Source organism: Osmerus eperlanus, chromosome 26, assembly GCF_963692335.1.
Source record: "Osmerus eperlanus chromosome 26, fOsmEpe2.1, whole genome shotgun sequence".
NCBI classification, from domain to species: Eukaryota; Metazoa; Chordata; class Actinopteri; order Osmeriformes; family Osmeridae; genus Osmerus; species Osmerus eperlanus.
In genome coordinates, this window is record NC_085043.1 from 1,367,566 (window position 1) to 1,379,825 (window position 12,260).

Genomic DNA, 12,260 nt, shown 5'->3' on the forward strand with positions numbered 1-12,260 from the left:
ACAGGTTAAAGAGGCACTAGACATGCTCCATGCACACAGACAATGAGTGACAGTCCTGTCAGCTCTTCTGAGTTGGTCAAAAATCAGTTGCCTGTGTTACTAATGCCATAGAAATAAACATGACGGGGGTTACCAGTTCTCTGAAGAGGGGGTCCAGGGTGAACCAGAGCGCCACTGCACACCTCTGGCCCCTGGTGACGGCCCGCACGCCATGGGGGTTCTCCCCCCCTGAGGAGAAGCCCACCATTCTGCCACACCTCGGCTTCACTGATGCCTGGGAAGGGAGGATGGGGGAGAGCAGGGGAAAACGTCAACTTTGTCTGATACTGTGTACAAAGTTTGACATAAATGAAGAGTGAATGTAAGATTTTTGTTGTAATAAGCTAAGAATAAATATAATGAAAAATAAACTAATACAAAAAAGAGGAAAACTGACCGTAACTGTTTTGGCATCCATTTCTGTAAAAATGAACTCCCCGCCTTCGAAATCCCCATTTAGGTACAGAAGAGCACTGAAAAAACAACAACAAACCCATGAATATTTATTTTTAAACAATTTGGCAGAGACAGGAAATTTCAGCTGGTAGATCCTGAGGGTAGGCAGGCTGAGCTGCTCTCTGACCTGTAGTCTCTATATGTGTAAGCTGGGGGCTCCTTCCAGCACTCGTTAGCCTCTGGGTCCAGCAGACAGTTGTCAGCATGGATAGGGTGGCTCAGGTCATTTCTGTGATCCTGCTGACCTACAACCACACACACACACAAGTAAACTACTGGCATATTTTGCGTGTGTGGGGTGTGTGTGTCCAGGGAGGAGTGGAGTATGTCTTGGTGCTTGAGTGAGTGTGTGTTTGTATTATATGTGTCACCTGTGATAGCTGTTCGACACACTAGGTGTGTGTATGAGAAGTGCAGGGTGGAGTTGAGCATGAAGTAAGACTCAATGACGCGCCGGGCCCTCTCGCTAACATCGTAAAAGAGACGAGCACTTCTGAGCGGCACACGGCCCTCATAGCCGTACTGAGGAGAGAAGAAAACATGGCTTGGTTTCACTGAGGTAGCGTCTAACTATCCTTCTACAATGTAGTCTCTGTCTAGACAGTTGCTTACTTGTAGGGTTTTAAGTACCGTTGCCCCCTCAAACCTCTCATTGGGTGTGTGAGGAGACATTTTTCCTCGATAGCCATCTCCTGCCATGGTGACAGTCTGGAGGAGTCAAAGAAAATACTCAAATACACAAATCTTTGACAACCAAAAAAGACAGCAACAAAACAGAGAGACTACAAGAGAAAAAGGGTCTTACATGGGCGAGATTTTTTAGCTCTGAGCACTCGTCCATTGAGATGACGTCATCCAGGAGAACCCGCTGTGTTCCGTTGAGCGCTGCAGAGTTGTGGACCAGCTGTACGCTGTTGTACACCAGGGGACCACCTAGACACACAGCAACACACACTGTTAGGAAGCCCCACTGTGTCGTCTACAAGGAAACCTGTGTGCTGTCGAAGAGGCATCACACCTTCTCGGAGCGCCTGCGTTGGAGCCACAGTGTTGTTTTTTTTCTCTGAGATAGGCACATACTCCATTCCACCATCCGTACCAGAGGGAATCCTGGGAAGAAAGAGGTGTAGCACATTAAAACTTTTTTATTTATTTATGATCATACAGCAATTAATTGAATACAGTTGGATCAGATGCAGTATTTGTTTACCTGTTAGAGTCCTCTCTTCCGCCTGTGCCGCCCCAGTAATTCTACAAGAGAGGGAAGGAGAAAGACACCACCTTTCCAAACCAATGTCCAGAGCAGCAGTAGGGGGTGCTCTCTGCTAAGGTAAACACCTCTGTCACAGGTTCATGTAGTCACCTGTTACTACCCACACTGTTACCTCCCTTGGTGGAGTTTTGAACTTAACTATACAGTAGAAGTCTTAATGCAGCATTATCAAGATCTCAAACTCACATCAATTCTTTAAATTAATTTCATTCCAACCCTAAAGTTTTCGATCAACTTTCCTATATGAACCAAAGATAATCCAAGATGTTACTATTCCCTTGATTGGAGAAACAGGAGACAATGTTGGGAGGAATGTTGTTTGAGCTCAAGAAGGTTCACCTTCATGATGAACGGAAGTCATTACTGGTACAAGAAGCCCATTTGAAAAAATGGCGTGTTCCACCATAATTCTGTCATTTGTATTTATTTATTTATTGCAAATATTGCCTCTATTTTCAGGAATTCAGTAAATAATTCAGTAGCATTTGGACAAAAGAATCAAGAGATTCCCTCACTGTGAACTTCAGCATTCCACATGTGCTTACCCCTTCAGTGAACTCCACCCCCATGTTATCACTGCCAATCAGAAGCAGCTCCAGTTCCTGCTTATGGCGCGTCACATACCACACAGCCTTCTGTGAAGATGGATCAGGCAGGGGAACATGTACATAATAAAGAAACATAATAAAACAAAGCATCAATCCTTAATGTGGCTCATTTCCTCATTGGACATAATGTGGGTGGGGGTCATTTTCCTCTTTGCAGGGCCTAAATGTTGTAATGCAAGGTATCTGGAGGAAGACTAGTAATTCTTTAGCATGGAAAATACCAGATAATGTCTGGTAGGACATGAGGGAACAGAAGACAATGACTCCCGCATGTTTTGAAACTTGAGCATCCGGGATAAATTCTCTTTTCCAACCATAACGCAAACAGCTCCATTTCATTTTCCAAACAAATACCTTTAAGCTGGGAATGTAGAACAAGACACCCAGTCCATTACAAAGCATTACAATTGCTGAGTTGGAGACTGGTTTGATTGTTCTTTAGGGGCAAATTGATTTGTCAGTTGTCTATTGGGGTTTATCCTCAATTTACAATTGCACCATTCCCCTCATCTGCTCTAAATTACCAACATATTTACCACCCCTTTCAACTGAACCTGATGATTATAAACACCAAGGGAAATAGATTCTATTAGAAAGTATGCTGGCATCAAATTTACACAGTGGTATCTAACTAAATACGGCAGCTGGATACGGACCACGGACCAAATTAAAGTTCAGTTCAGTTCCAGCGTTTTGGCTGGGATTTACGGAAACACTAAGTAGTAGCTTGTAACCTCCACTGCAGACAGTAAACATGTGTAAACAACACACATTTTCTCCAACTCTGTCCAGACTGGGTTTGTTGAGTTGTGTTACCTTGTCAGGCTTACTGTCAAAGCCCAGAGCTTCCCTGTAGTACTCCACATTCTCCGCCATGAACTCCTCACCCTCGTGAAAGAGCAGGTAGGACAGGGCACACTTTAGAGCCTGCTCCACTTTGCCCACTGGGGGAGGACAAGGTTGGACAGAGAGAGAGAAAGAGTGTGAGGCAAAGTATCATAGAGAAACCAGAGGGTAGGAAGAAGGTTCCAAAGACAGAGAGAAGTCAGACAGTCAAACATCATGATGATCCGTCCCATTTCACAAGCAGTTCTGAGAGGAGACCAGGCCTGAAAGAAAGTGCGCTGTCATTGCACTGCATACTTCCACCCCCCTGTTCTCCCACTTCAACCCACCCCCCACCCCCGTCATACACACACGCAACCCGTTCTCCCTCCAAAAACCCTACAGTGTCTCCTCCAAAGGTCATATTGCATCCTCCCATGTAATGAAGCCTCCGCAGGCTGAATAGGATGTGAGTCTAAGCCATGGAAATCTATTAGGGTTCACATTCCTGGACCATGACCACAATGGAGCAAATGGTGCAGTCGAGAGTCTGTATGAGATAGTGGAAACATAGACACATCCACACTCACTCACCCACACCTACAGTCTGAACTAACACACACATACACACTCGTCCCCACTACAGGTGCAGTATTAAAGATATGTTTCCTCCCTATCTCTTACAGGACTCTACTGTGCAGAAGGTGGGCAGTCTCCCGACATATACTGTACTTCTGTTGAGAATCACTGACAGAGATTATTGTGTTTTTGAAGGTCTGGCAATCCACTTTCTTTGATTGGAAACACATGCTGCGGGGCACTATGTCTAATCTGATGATCTCATAAGAATTAATCACATTGGCTTCCCCCCTGGTGTTGTCTTGCCAACATATCCCTTTCTTATTGCATCCCCTAATTGTGGTAGACTACAACAGAGGCTGTAGGGCCTATTAAGCTGGATCATGACTAAAGGGTAGCCAATCGCTTTGAACCAAACAGCGTGTTCCTACTGTTAAGGTGTGGTCCACAATCGTCTGCTGCTCTTTATGAGTCACTGTCTGATATTCACAGTTGTGTGTGTGTGCGTGTGTGTGTGTGTGTGTGTGTGTGAGAATGTGTTTCTCCGTTTTTTTATTTAATTTTAACATTTGACAATTAAGGCTGATCTACATCGGTGTGACACAACACATAGCATATCATTTCTACCTACACGGACGTTCTATCACAAGAAAAATTGGTTGGACGTGTCGTTTAGAGCAGTGACAGTGTCCAGTGTTAAGCCTATGTGTGCATTGAGACTCACCCTGAAAGTAGGCAAACTGCAGGTAGTCATAGTGCAGAGGAAGGTAGTTCTCCATTGGAGAGAGCCGACCTGGCCGAGTAGCTAGGTCTCTCACACACTCATGTTCACAGTGGACGACCTGGGTGAAGTGGTCTGAAACAGAGAAATGACTGACTTACTGAAATGCACTCGTGTGCATTACTTTAACACATTTTCATTAAAGCTTCAAATTTGATTGTTTAGAACGTTGTATATATTTTTTGAGTTACTGCATAGGATTGCCTGGTCCTGGACTAATATCTAGTAATGCAGCTTCTTTCTTTTTGTCCCAGATTAGCTTTACAATATTTAAGTCAAGGCTTCTATCTAAGATTCTGTGGCCATGTCATGTACGGTATTATCCAAGCTGTATTTGTACTTTAGTTAAGAAGCCTTATGAACAGAGGCCTTGGGGTTCAAAAATATCCACAGAGAAATAACATTGGATATTTCACTTATTGATTCAAATTAAAGTCACATTTTACACAAACTTTCTGGGTTTGAGACAAACTATTCTTAGCTTGGGCCACCACAACAAGAACACCACAGCAGAGAAGCATCTGCAATCTGTCAGCACGTTACTGTGGACATACCAGTCTTGTTAGACTGCTTTTCTTAGGCTAGCACCTCGTGTCCCAGCATAAACTGTACCATGTGAACAGCTCAACAGAGACCTGGGGGGTATTCCAGGTAGCGGGTTTAACAAACTGTGAGCCTAACCCTGAACTCTGAGTTGATATACTCTAAAATTGGAAACTCTGACTTTTCGGTTCCAGAAAAGATGAATTTGAATTTGTTAAGTCAATTCGGAGTACGTCCACTCTGAGTTAAGCGCGGGCATGAGAACTATTAAAGACCAACATCAATTGAGCTGCAATACTAGGATCCACCATGGCACCCGGCGACAAAAAATGTTGACCTACTTCACCACAGTTCATATATAAGTTTTATTACATGTTTATGGTCAATCTGAGCACATATTCCGAAAAAAGCAACATGGCTGGAGCAGCGTATACAATTGGCGTGGGAGACAATTGCTGCCGAGTCAATGCATACATTTGAATGCAATAGCCAGTCCATACATTGAACATTTAACCCCACTGTCCATTAATATTACAGGAGAAAAAGTGGTGGACTTAATACAATAGCATGTTCAATGCTATATTAAATATAAAAACATATTACAAACAGGTAAGGCATATTTTGCTTAGGCCTATACGCTCGTGATTGTAGCCTCTACGTCACCTTGGTTTTAATCATATTCGACATGATACAAAGTAAATATCAGTTGGTGCCTATTTCAACTTGTAGTAGCAGTTACCCCCAACAGAATGCTTTTCATCACAGGATGATAAGGATGATTAAGATGATGAAGAAACGTTGACTGCTGCCGCAGAAATGGATGCAGAGAATTATGTATGGTAGCTACTGGTAGTTCTCTCCCCATGTACTTTTATTTACAGGCTGGTGTGGAATTGTCAGTTACACTGACATTATGAGAATAATGAATATAAAAACGATTTGCACATTCTGATCCTGTTGAACAGAGCATGGATGCTGTATACAGTGAGATGTTCATTTAATGGTAGGTAAATTCTGCATGTGGAACTGTGAAATTTAATGTAATCTCATGTATTCCCAGTTACAAGTAAATGAGTTGTAAAAACTGCATCTAGGGTGACCACCTGTCCCGCTTTGCGTTGTATCGCACAGCGTTTTCAATATGCGACGTGCGGGACGAGGGGTGAAAATGCTGTGCGATAAAACGCAAAGCAGGACAGGTGGTCACCCTAACTGCTTCTCATGAAGAAAGTGCCAAAACTGACCAAGAGATGGTGTAGGCCTACTTAGGGTAGAAGAATAAAGGCTAATCTTGAAAAAGATTTACTGGAAGACCAGTTACAGGAGGCTGCATGGTCACAGGTGATAATAATTGTAGGAACAATATCCTATATGAATACTAATTGTTGAATTTGCTGAATTTCTATTTTGACCAAGAAATGGTGTACTTAGGGCAGAAGAATAACATTGTCATTTAGCAGACGCTCTTATCCAGAGCGAATAAAGGCTGATCTTGTAAGGCTATCAACCTGCCCCCACCTCTCATATGGTAAAACCTGGAGTTACTGGATCTAAACGTGCTCTCACACATCATTGTGTAACTCATTGATTTTCAACCACTGTGCCACGGCACACTAGTCAGCTAGATGATAAATTATCCAATTTCACTTAGTCTTAAAAAAAATATTTTTAAATTAATTATTATCTGATACAAATAATATGCCATTGTCGAGTGTCTGTTATATAGTGACTGGCAGAGTAATGTAATATTCGTCTGGGTGGCAGCAGGTAGCTAATTGCCTCGTTCCTTCTTAGAGACAAGAGAATTAATGACGCATGTGACAGGTGGTCGAGTGCTAGTGAGCGGGTTAGGTGCACAGAGTAAGTTACCATGGGGTATGCCTCTTTTCAGAGTTAACCAACTCAAAGTTTTCACTAAACCCACTACCTGGAATACCCCCCTGAAGTTACACCTTCTGAGTTAATACAACACTGTTAAACATTACACATAAAGGGAGTAAGAGACTAGTGTGTGAATGACACTGTTGGACACAGACCCTGCTAATGACCTGTCCAGCTCTGGGTGTCACTGGTCAGTCACAGCTTTATAGGTCTGGTTTATAGGATGTTGGGTTTGTAGAGAACATGAGAAAAAAACTGAGGGAGGTGAACCAAACATCCTTTTTATATGTACAGTATATGTCCTGTATTTACGAATTGAACTTAAGCATAGCGAATCATCCACCATATGTACAGAAAAACGCTAACCACAATGATAGAAAATCTGACAGATTCCAGTCAACTGAAATACAAATAAACTAACAGATTAAAGATGCTGAGATATAAGATAAGACAAGTCTAACCCTAACCCACTAACCACAAAATCATAGGGCAACCCTAACCCACTAACCCCAAACCTAAAATCATAGGCTAACCCTTATCCACTAACCCCAACCCTAAAATCATAGTCCAACCCTAACCCACTAACCCCAGCCCGAAAATCATAGTCCAACCCTAACCCACTAACCCCAACCCCAAAATCATGGTCTAAGCCTACCTTCTGTTAACTCTGATAGTGACCACCGTCTGAGAGCTGTTATTCAGTTTTCCCTCTGCACTCCTTTCAGGCCCCATGAACTCCTTTTAAGATCATAGCTGGTCTGTTCAAACACTTAGTCAAACAGTGACTTGTGTCAGCAGCTGTGTTGGAAAATAACACTAATGGGACATTAGGCCAGAACCCAAATACGTGTGACGAGTCATATTCTGTGTATGTTTCTGAGAGAGCTCAAAGACACACAAGGGAGGGGGTTTCCAAATGAGCTGTACCTTAAAGTGGTCCAGATGCCAAATCTATCTCAGAGAGAGAAAAAGGCTTTATCTATTATTATAGGTATGGTAAGTATGTTTTCTATATCTGCAGGTCAACAGGAGACCTACATATGGTATGTTCTGGAATTTGAGAGCAAAAAAAGATTTTTGTCAATTTACATATATGTGCTCAATGGCCCATCTTATCCATTTCAAGATACCAGTAAAAAAAAAATCAAAGTAATCTCCATGAAATGTTGACCAATTGTTATTTCTCTGTACCTTAATTCACCCAGTCTGTGCATTTGCTTTGGTCTTATGCCTTTTCTTACCTAACATAGTCTGGCATTCAAAACAAGTCACCATAATTCCATTTGCACCATCAGTTCCTGTGAAAAAGGGAAGACCTGCTTACACAGCCAGATGGGGATTTCTTGGCAACAGACGAAGCGTTTCTTGGTCCAGAACAACCTTGCCCCCACAGCTGCCCCCTTCATCTCTCTGTTCTAACTCACAGGAGTTCCCTTCCTTTGCACTTTGACCTCTTGCCAAGGCAGAATTTTTTTTTGGACAAACCACCACAGACCTATTCGCCCTGCTTGACAGATTGAGGCAGCCCAACAACAGCGAGACAACGTGTCTAATGGAATTCCAGTCACGACAGAAGGAACCAACACCTCAGATGCCAGCACAACATGATCATCCCTAAAGTCTTTTTCACATATAGTCCTTTTAAAATGAACCAAACTGGATCAAAAGTGGACCAAAAAGTGGAAGAACAGAAAAAAGGACTGGGTTGGTTTTGCATTCACATTGTCAGTTAATTTGAAAGAGAACTCAGTTGTCTTTCTGGATCACTTCAGCTCTGATGGGGCGCCAGTGCTTCTGTTCACACTACCTTTACTGCTTTGGATTATGGGTAGTTTTCACTTTTCTAATTTTATCACGTGTTTTTCATTTTATATGTTTTGTGCATTGTAGACAGTTACCGTTTGATGTGCTCTTATTTCCGCTAAGGGGCTCCACTGCTTTCAAGCATCATTCTACAGAAGTGTGAAAAGGTTCTAGAGAATGTAGCATGGCAGCTATATGTGAGTTAAAACTGAAGAGCCGAGCCTGGTTACACCAAACCTTGTACCTGAAATTAGCTTGGTTCTGGTTAACGCCTATATAACCTTGTACTTGAGATGAGCTTGGTTCTGGTGAACACCTATATAACCGTGTACCTGAAATTAGCTTGTTTCTGGTTAACATCTATATAACCTTGTACTTGGGATGAGCTTGGTTCTGGTTAACACCTATATAACCTTGTACCTGAAATTAGCTTGGTTCTGGTTAACACCTATATAGCCTTGTACCTGAGATGAGTTCATGGAGGCTGTAGCGGTAAAGGACGTGGTCATGCTCCTCGAACCGCTGCGGTCCCTGGCAGAGGGCACGGCACTCCACGTCTGCCTTATAGTACTCCAGGAGAGCCTGCTCAAACAGCAGGATGGCCCCCTTGTAGTCCCGTTGGTCATACAATTTCACCGCTGCTGAGAATGCCCCCTGGGAAGAAGGAGAGAGAAGGGAATGTGGTTGTATTCTTCACCACTAAACTAGCATTGGCTTAAAAAGTACCTCAGTCTGAGGCAAACAGTCTTTACATAGTAAAAATATAGTCATAATCTGACAATGATACAATGTACAATGGTAATTTGTAATCTGTTGTTGATAAAGAATTAATACATATGTTTACTGAAGGCTTTTGCCAAGGGGGGAAATGGAAGAGAGGATCCTGTTTGAGGCTGACCTGATGTGGCCGTGCCTCGCGATCCACAAAGTGGTCCTCCTGCACCCCCTCCATGTCCTTGTACTGCTCCAGGTTCTGACCCATCTCTACATGCTCCGGGTTGGCCTGGAAATAGGTGTGGGCTGCTCCTGCCGCCTGGTCCACCTGCTTCAACTAGACGGAAAGATGGCCAGAGAAAAAGCGTTACTGACAAGCAACGGTAACGATACCTGTTATGTCGGTGCACATTAAAGAACACCATGTTGACATCTTGATAGGCTTTTTGTCATGGTTCAATTCTTGAAGCAGTAAGTGTATAACCAGGAGGCATTCTCCTGTTTACCATTTAGGGATGGTGTTTGTGTTCTTGTCCAGCTTTCTCCAGCTGGGCTCTGTCTCTGCCAATGAGCAGCCTGATTAAGTACAGCACAGACCATAATAATGACAGTGTTCACCCCAATTATAAAAAGCACACAGGAAGTGGAGGAGAAACAACCCCTTGTTGGGTTGGTTCCCAAAAATAATCTTTTCTAACCTTTGTCACCAATTTGGAATGGTGTTTTTATCTTGAATGTTTTGGAAAAAATGAGTTCCAGAAGGACAAACTGTTCCCATCCACATCCTGTCTTCAGCCATCTAGTTTGTCAATGTCATCTCCTGTAATTGATGTGCCTCCTCATTGGAACCATGTGAAGATTACTGGTGATGTATTAGCAGCAAAGCAGTTCTCTCAAGCATTCCATTATATTACAAAAACTGTGTATGTATCAGTATAACAAACATGTGGGGGATAGAATTACTTTGGTCATGCATCGCTGACATCTGGTCTAAATAATAACAAATGCTGTGTTTGTGTGTGAGAGAATATGTGTATTTGAATATAACTAATGAGGATGACCACAGCAAATTACCTTTGTTTAAGGCTAAAACCTGCATCTGTAGTATGTGAATATCTGGAAGCTTGCCTATTCATTCTTCACTCTGTCACTAGTATAACAATAAGTACTATAAGACAAAGTTTCCATGTTACTGCGCTGATTAACAACGCAATGACTTGTGAGTCCATCATCTAAGACCACCTTATTTCACCTTTTTTCTTCTGTGAAAACAGAGGCAATGGATTTCAAGTTATTTAATACCTATTAAGACATATCAAGACAGAATAAGTGAAGGGTTAGGGTTCTTGAGGCAATTTATATAAACAGCATGCTCTTCACAGGCTAAAACAGCTCTTTCCAATAGCTGCAAAGAGATGATTCAACCTGTCTGCCATTATTCCAGCAGCAGCTGTAGGCAATTCAGTGGTCTGTACACGGAACACTAGGGTGCACTTAAGCCATGTACCATTTCTGGTACCTTCCGGTCCAGACCACTTGCCAACCATGTACCATTGTGTGTACCTCCAGGTTCGGACCGGTTACTCTGTGGTCCGTTTCATTGGTCTTGTGGTCCGGACTAACTGCTGTGTTTTGTTGCATGGTCCATACTGATAGTGAGTTGTTTGTGGACCAGTTGCTCAGAGTTCCTTTTGCACGGTCTGGACCGTTAGTGAATGGTTTGTGGTTTTAATCCAACCCATGTTAGCAGTTGGGTCATTGAAGCAATCACTGAGAGATTTTCCAGATGTATCAAACCTAAAAAGGTGTGCATCCTACATGTATATAAATAAATAGATATTACGGACAACTGTACACCAATGCACAAACAAGGTTAAATGCAGTACACCTGTACCTGTGTTGGTCTACTGTACTTAAAATAGCATTACTATAATCTTGACTGATACACAAACAAGTGGTTTTGCAAACATTCATGGTGTATGCTTTGGCTGTGGTGGTCAATCCAATGTTCTTTCTTTTGAGGCTTTTCATAAACCTTTTTTTATGTGTATGTATGTATTCACACGCACACACACACACACACACACACACACACACACACACACACACACACACACACACACACACACACACACACACACACACACACACACACACACACACACACACACACACACACACACACACACACACATTGTAAGCCTGAAACTTGCTGATTAATTCCAAAAGTTTCCCCCACATGTCAATTTAACTACAGATGAAGAGACCCAGGTCTAGGAACCTGACTTCAATGGAAATATCAGATCATAAACATAATCTCAGCAAGGGCAGATGTTTACTGGGCAAATTCCACAGAGGCTATTTCTCTCAAGAGAGCTCATTATGCTGTCCTTCAGGGTAAACAAAACAATCATAAGGTGAGATGCAAACAGACTTGACGCTGTCTGGAGATCCTCTATCTCCTCCATGCTCTCTCAGTCCCAAGGATAGGGTTGCCTGGTCTGGCCTCCCAGTTTTTGGATTGAGGTCACAGTGCTTTTCCCCCTCTCTGCAGCCAAGGTTGGGTCTTTTTTTTTAAATTTCAGGCAAAGAGGAGCAGGGGAAAGAAAAGCTGGGTGAACATGCTTGGTTACCTCTAAAAGACCGAAGAGCGATTTGGCGTCGACTGCATTCCTGCGCAGGCCACCTCTTCCCCCCCCCCCACAACTGAGGGAGCCACAGAGGGCGTGAGACGACGGGAGGAGATGATGGGGAGGGG

General features: G+C 42.9%; 1 protein-coding gene across 1 annotated transcript in view; it reads right to left on the reverse strand.

The window, feature by feature from the left end:
- The window catches only part of p3h2 (prolyl 3-hydroxylase 2), a 52,479-nt gene that overhangs the window by 1,277 nt on the left and 38,942 nt on the right, over positions 1 to 12,260 (reverse strand). Inside the window, exons 2-14 of the mRNA XM_062452531.1 lie at positions 9,687 to 9,839; positions 9,253 to 9,442; positions 4,505 to 4,636; positions 3,193 to 3,320; positions 2,314 to 2,403; positions 1,706 to 1,746; positions 1,514 to 1,605; positions 1,301 to 1,428; positions 1,108 to 1,203; positions 867 to 1,017; positions 623 to 740; positions 437 to 512; positions 134 to 274 (exon numbers count right to left, since the gene is read on the reverse strand). Coding sequence (XP_062308515.1) covers positions 134 to 274; positions 437 to 512; positions 623 to 740; positions 867 to 1,017; positions 1,108 to 1,203; positions 1,301 to 1,428; positions 1,514 to 1,605; positions 1,706 to 1,746; positions 2,314 to 2,403; positions 3,193 to 3,320; positions 4,505 to 4,636; positions 9,253 to 9,442; positions 9,687 to 9,839 — 1,536 coding nt within the window. The remainder of the gene's footprint in view (positions 1 to 133; positions 275 to 436; positions 513 to 622; positions 741 to 866; positions 1,018 to 1,107; positions 1,204 to 1,300; positions 1,429 to 1,513; positions 1,606 to 1,705; positions 1,747 to 2,313; positions 2,404 to 3,192; positions 3,321 to 4,504; positions 4,637 to 9,252; positions 9,443 to 9,686; positions 9,840 to 12,260) is intronic.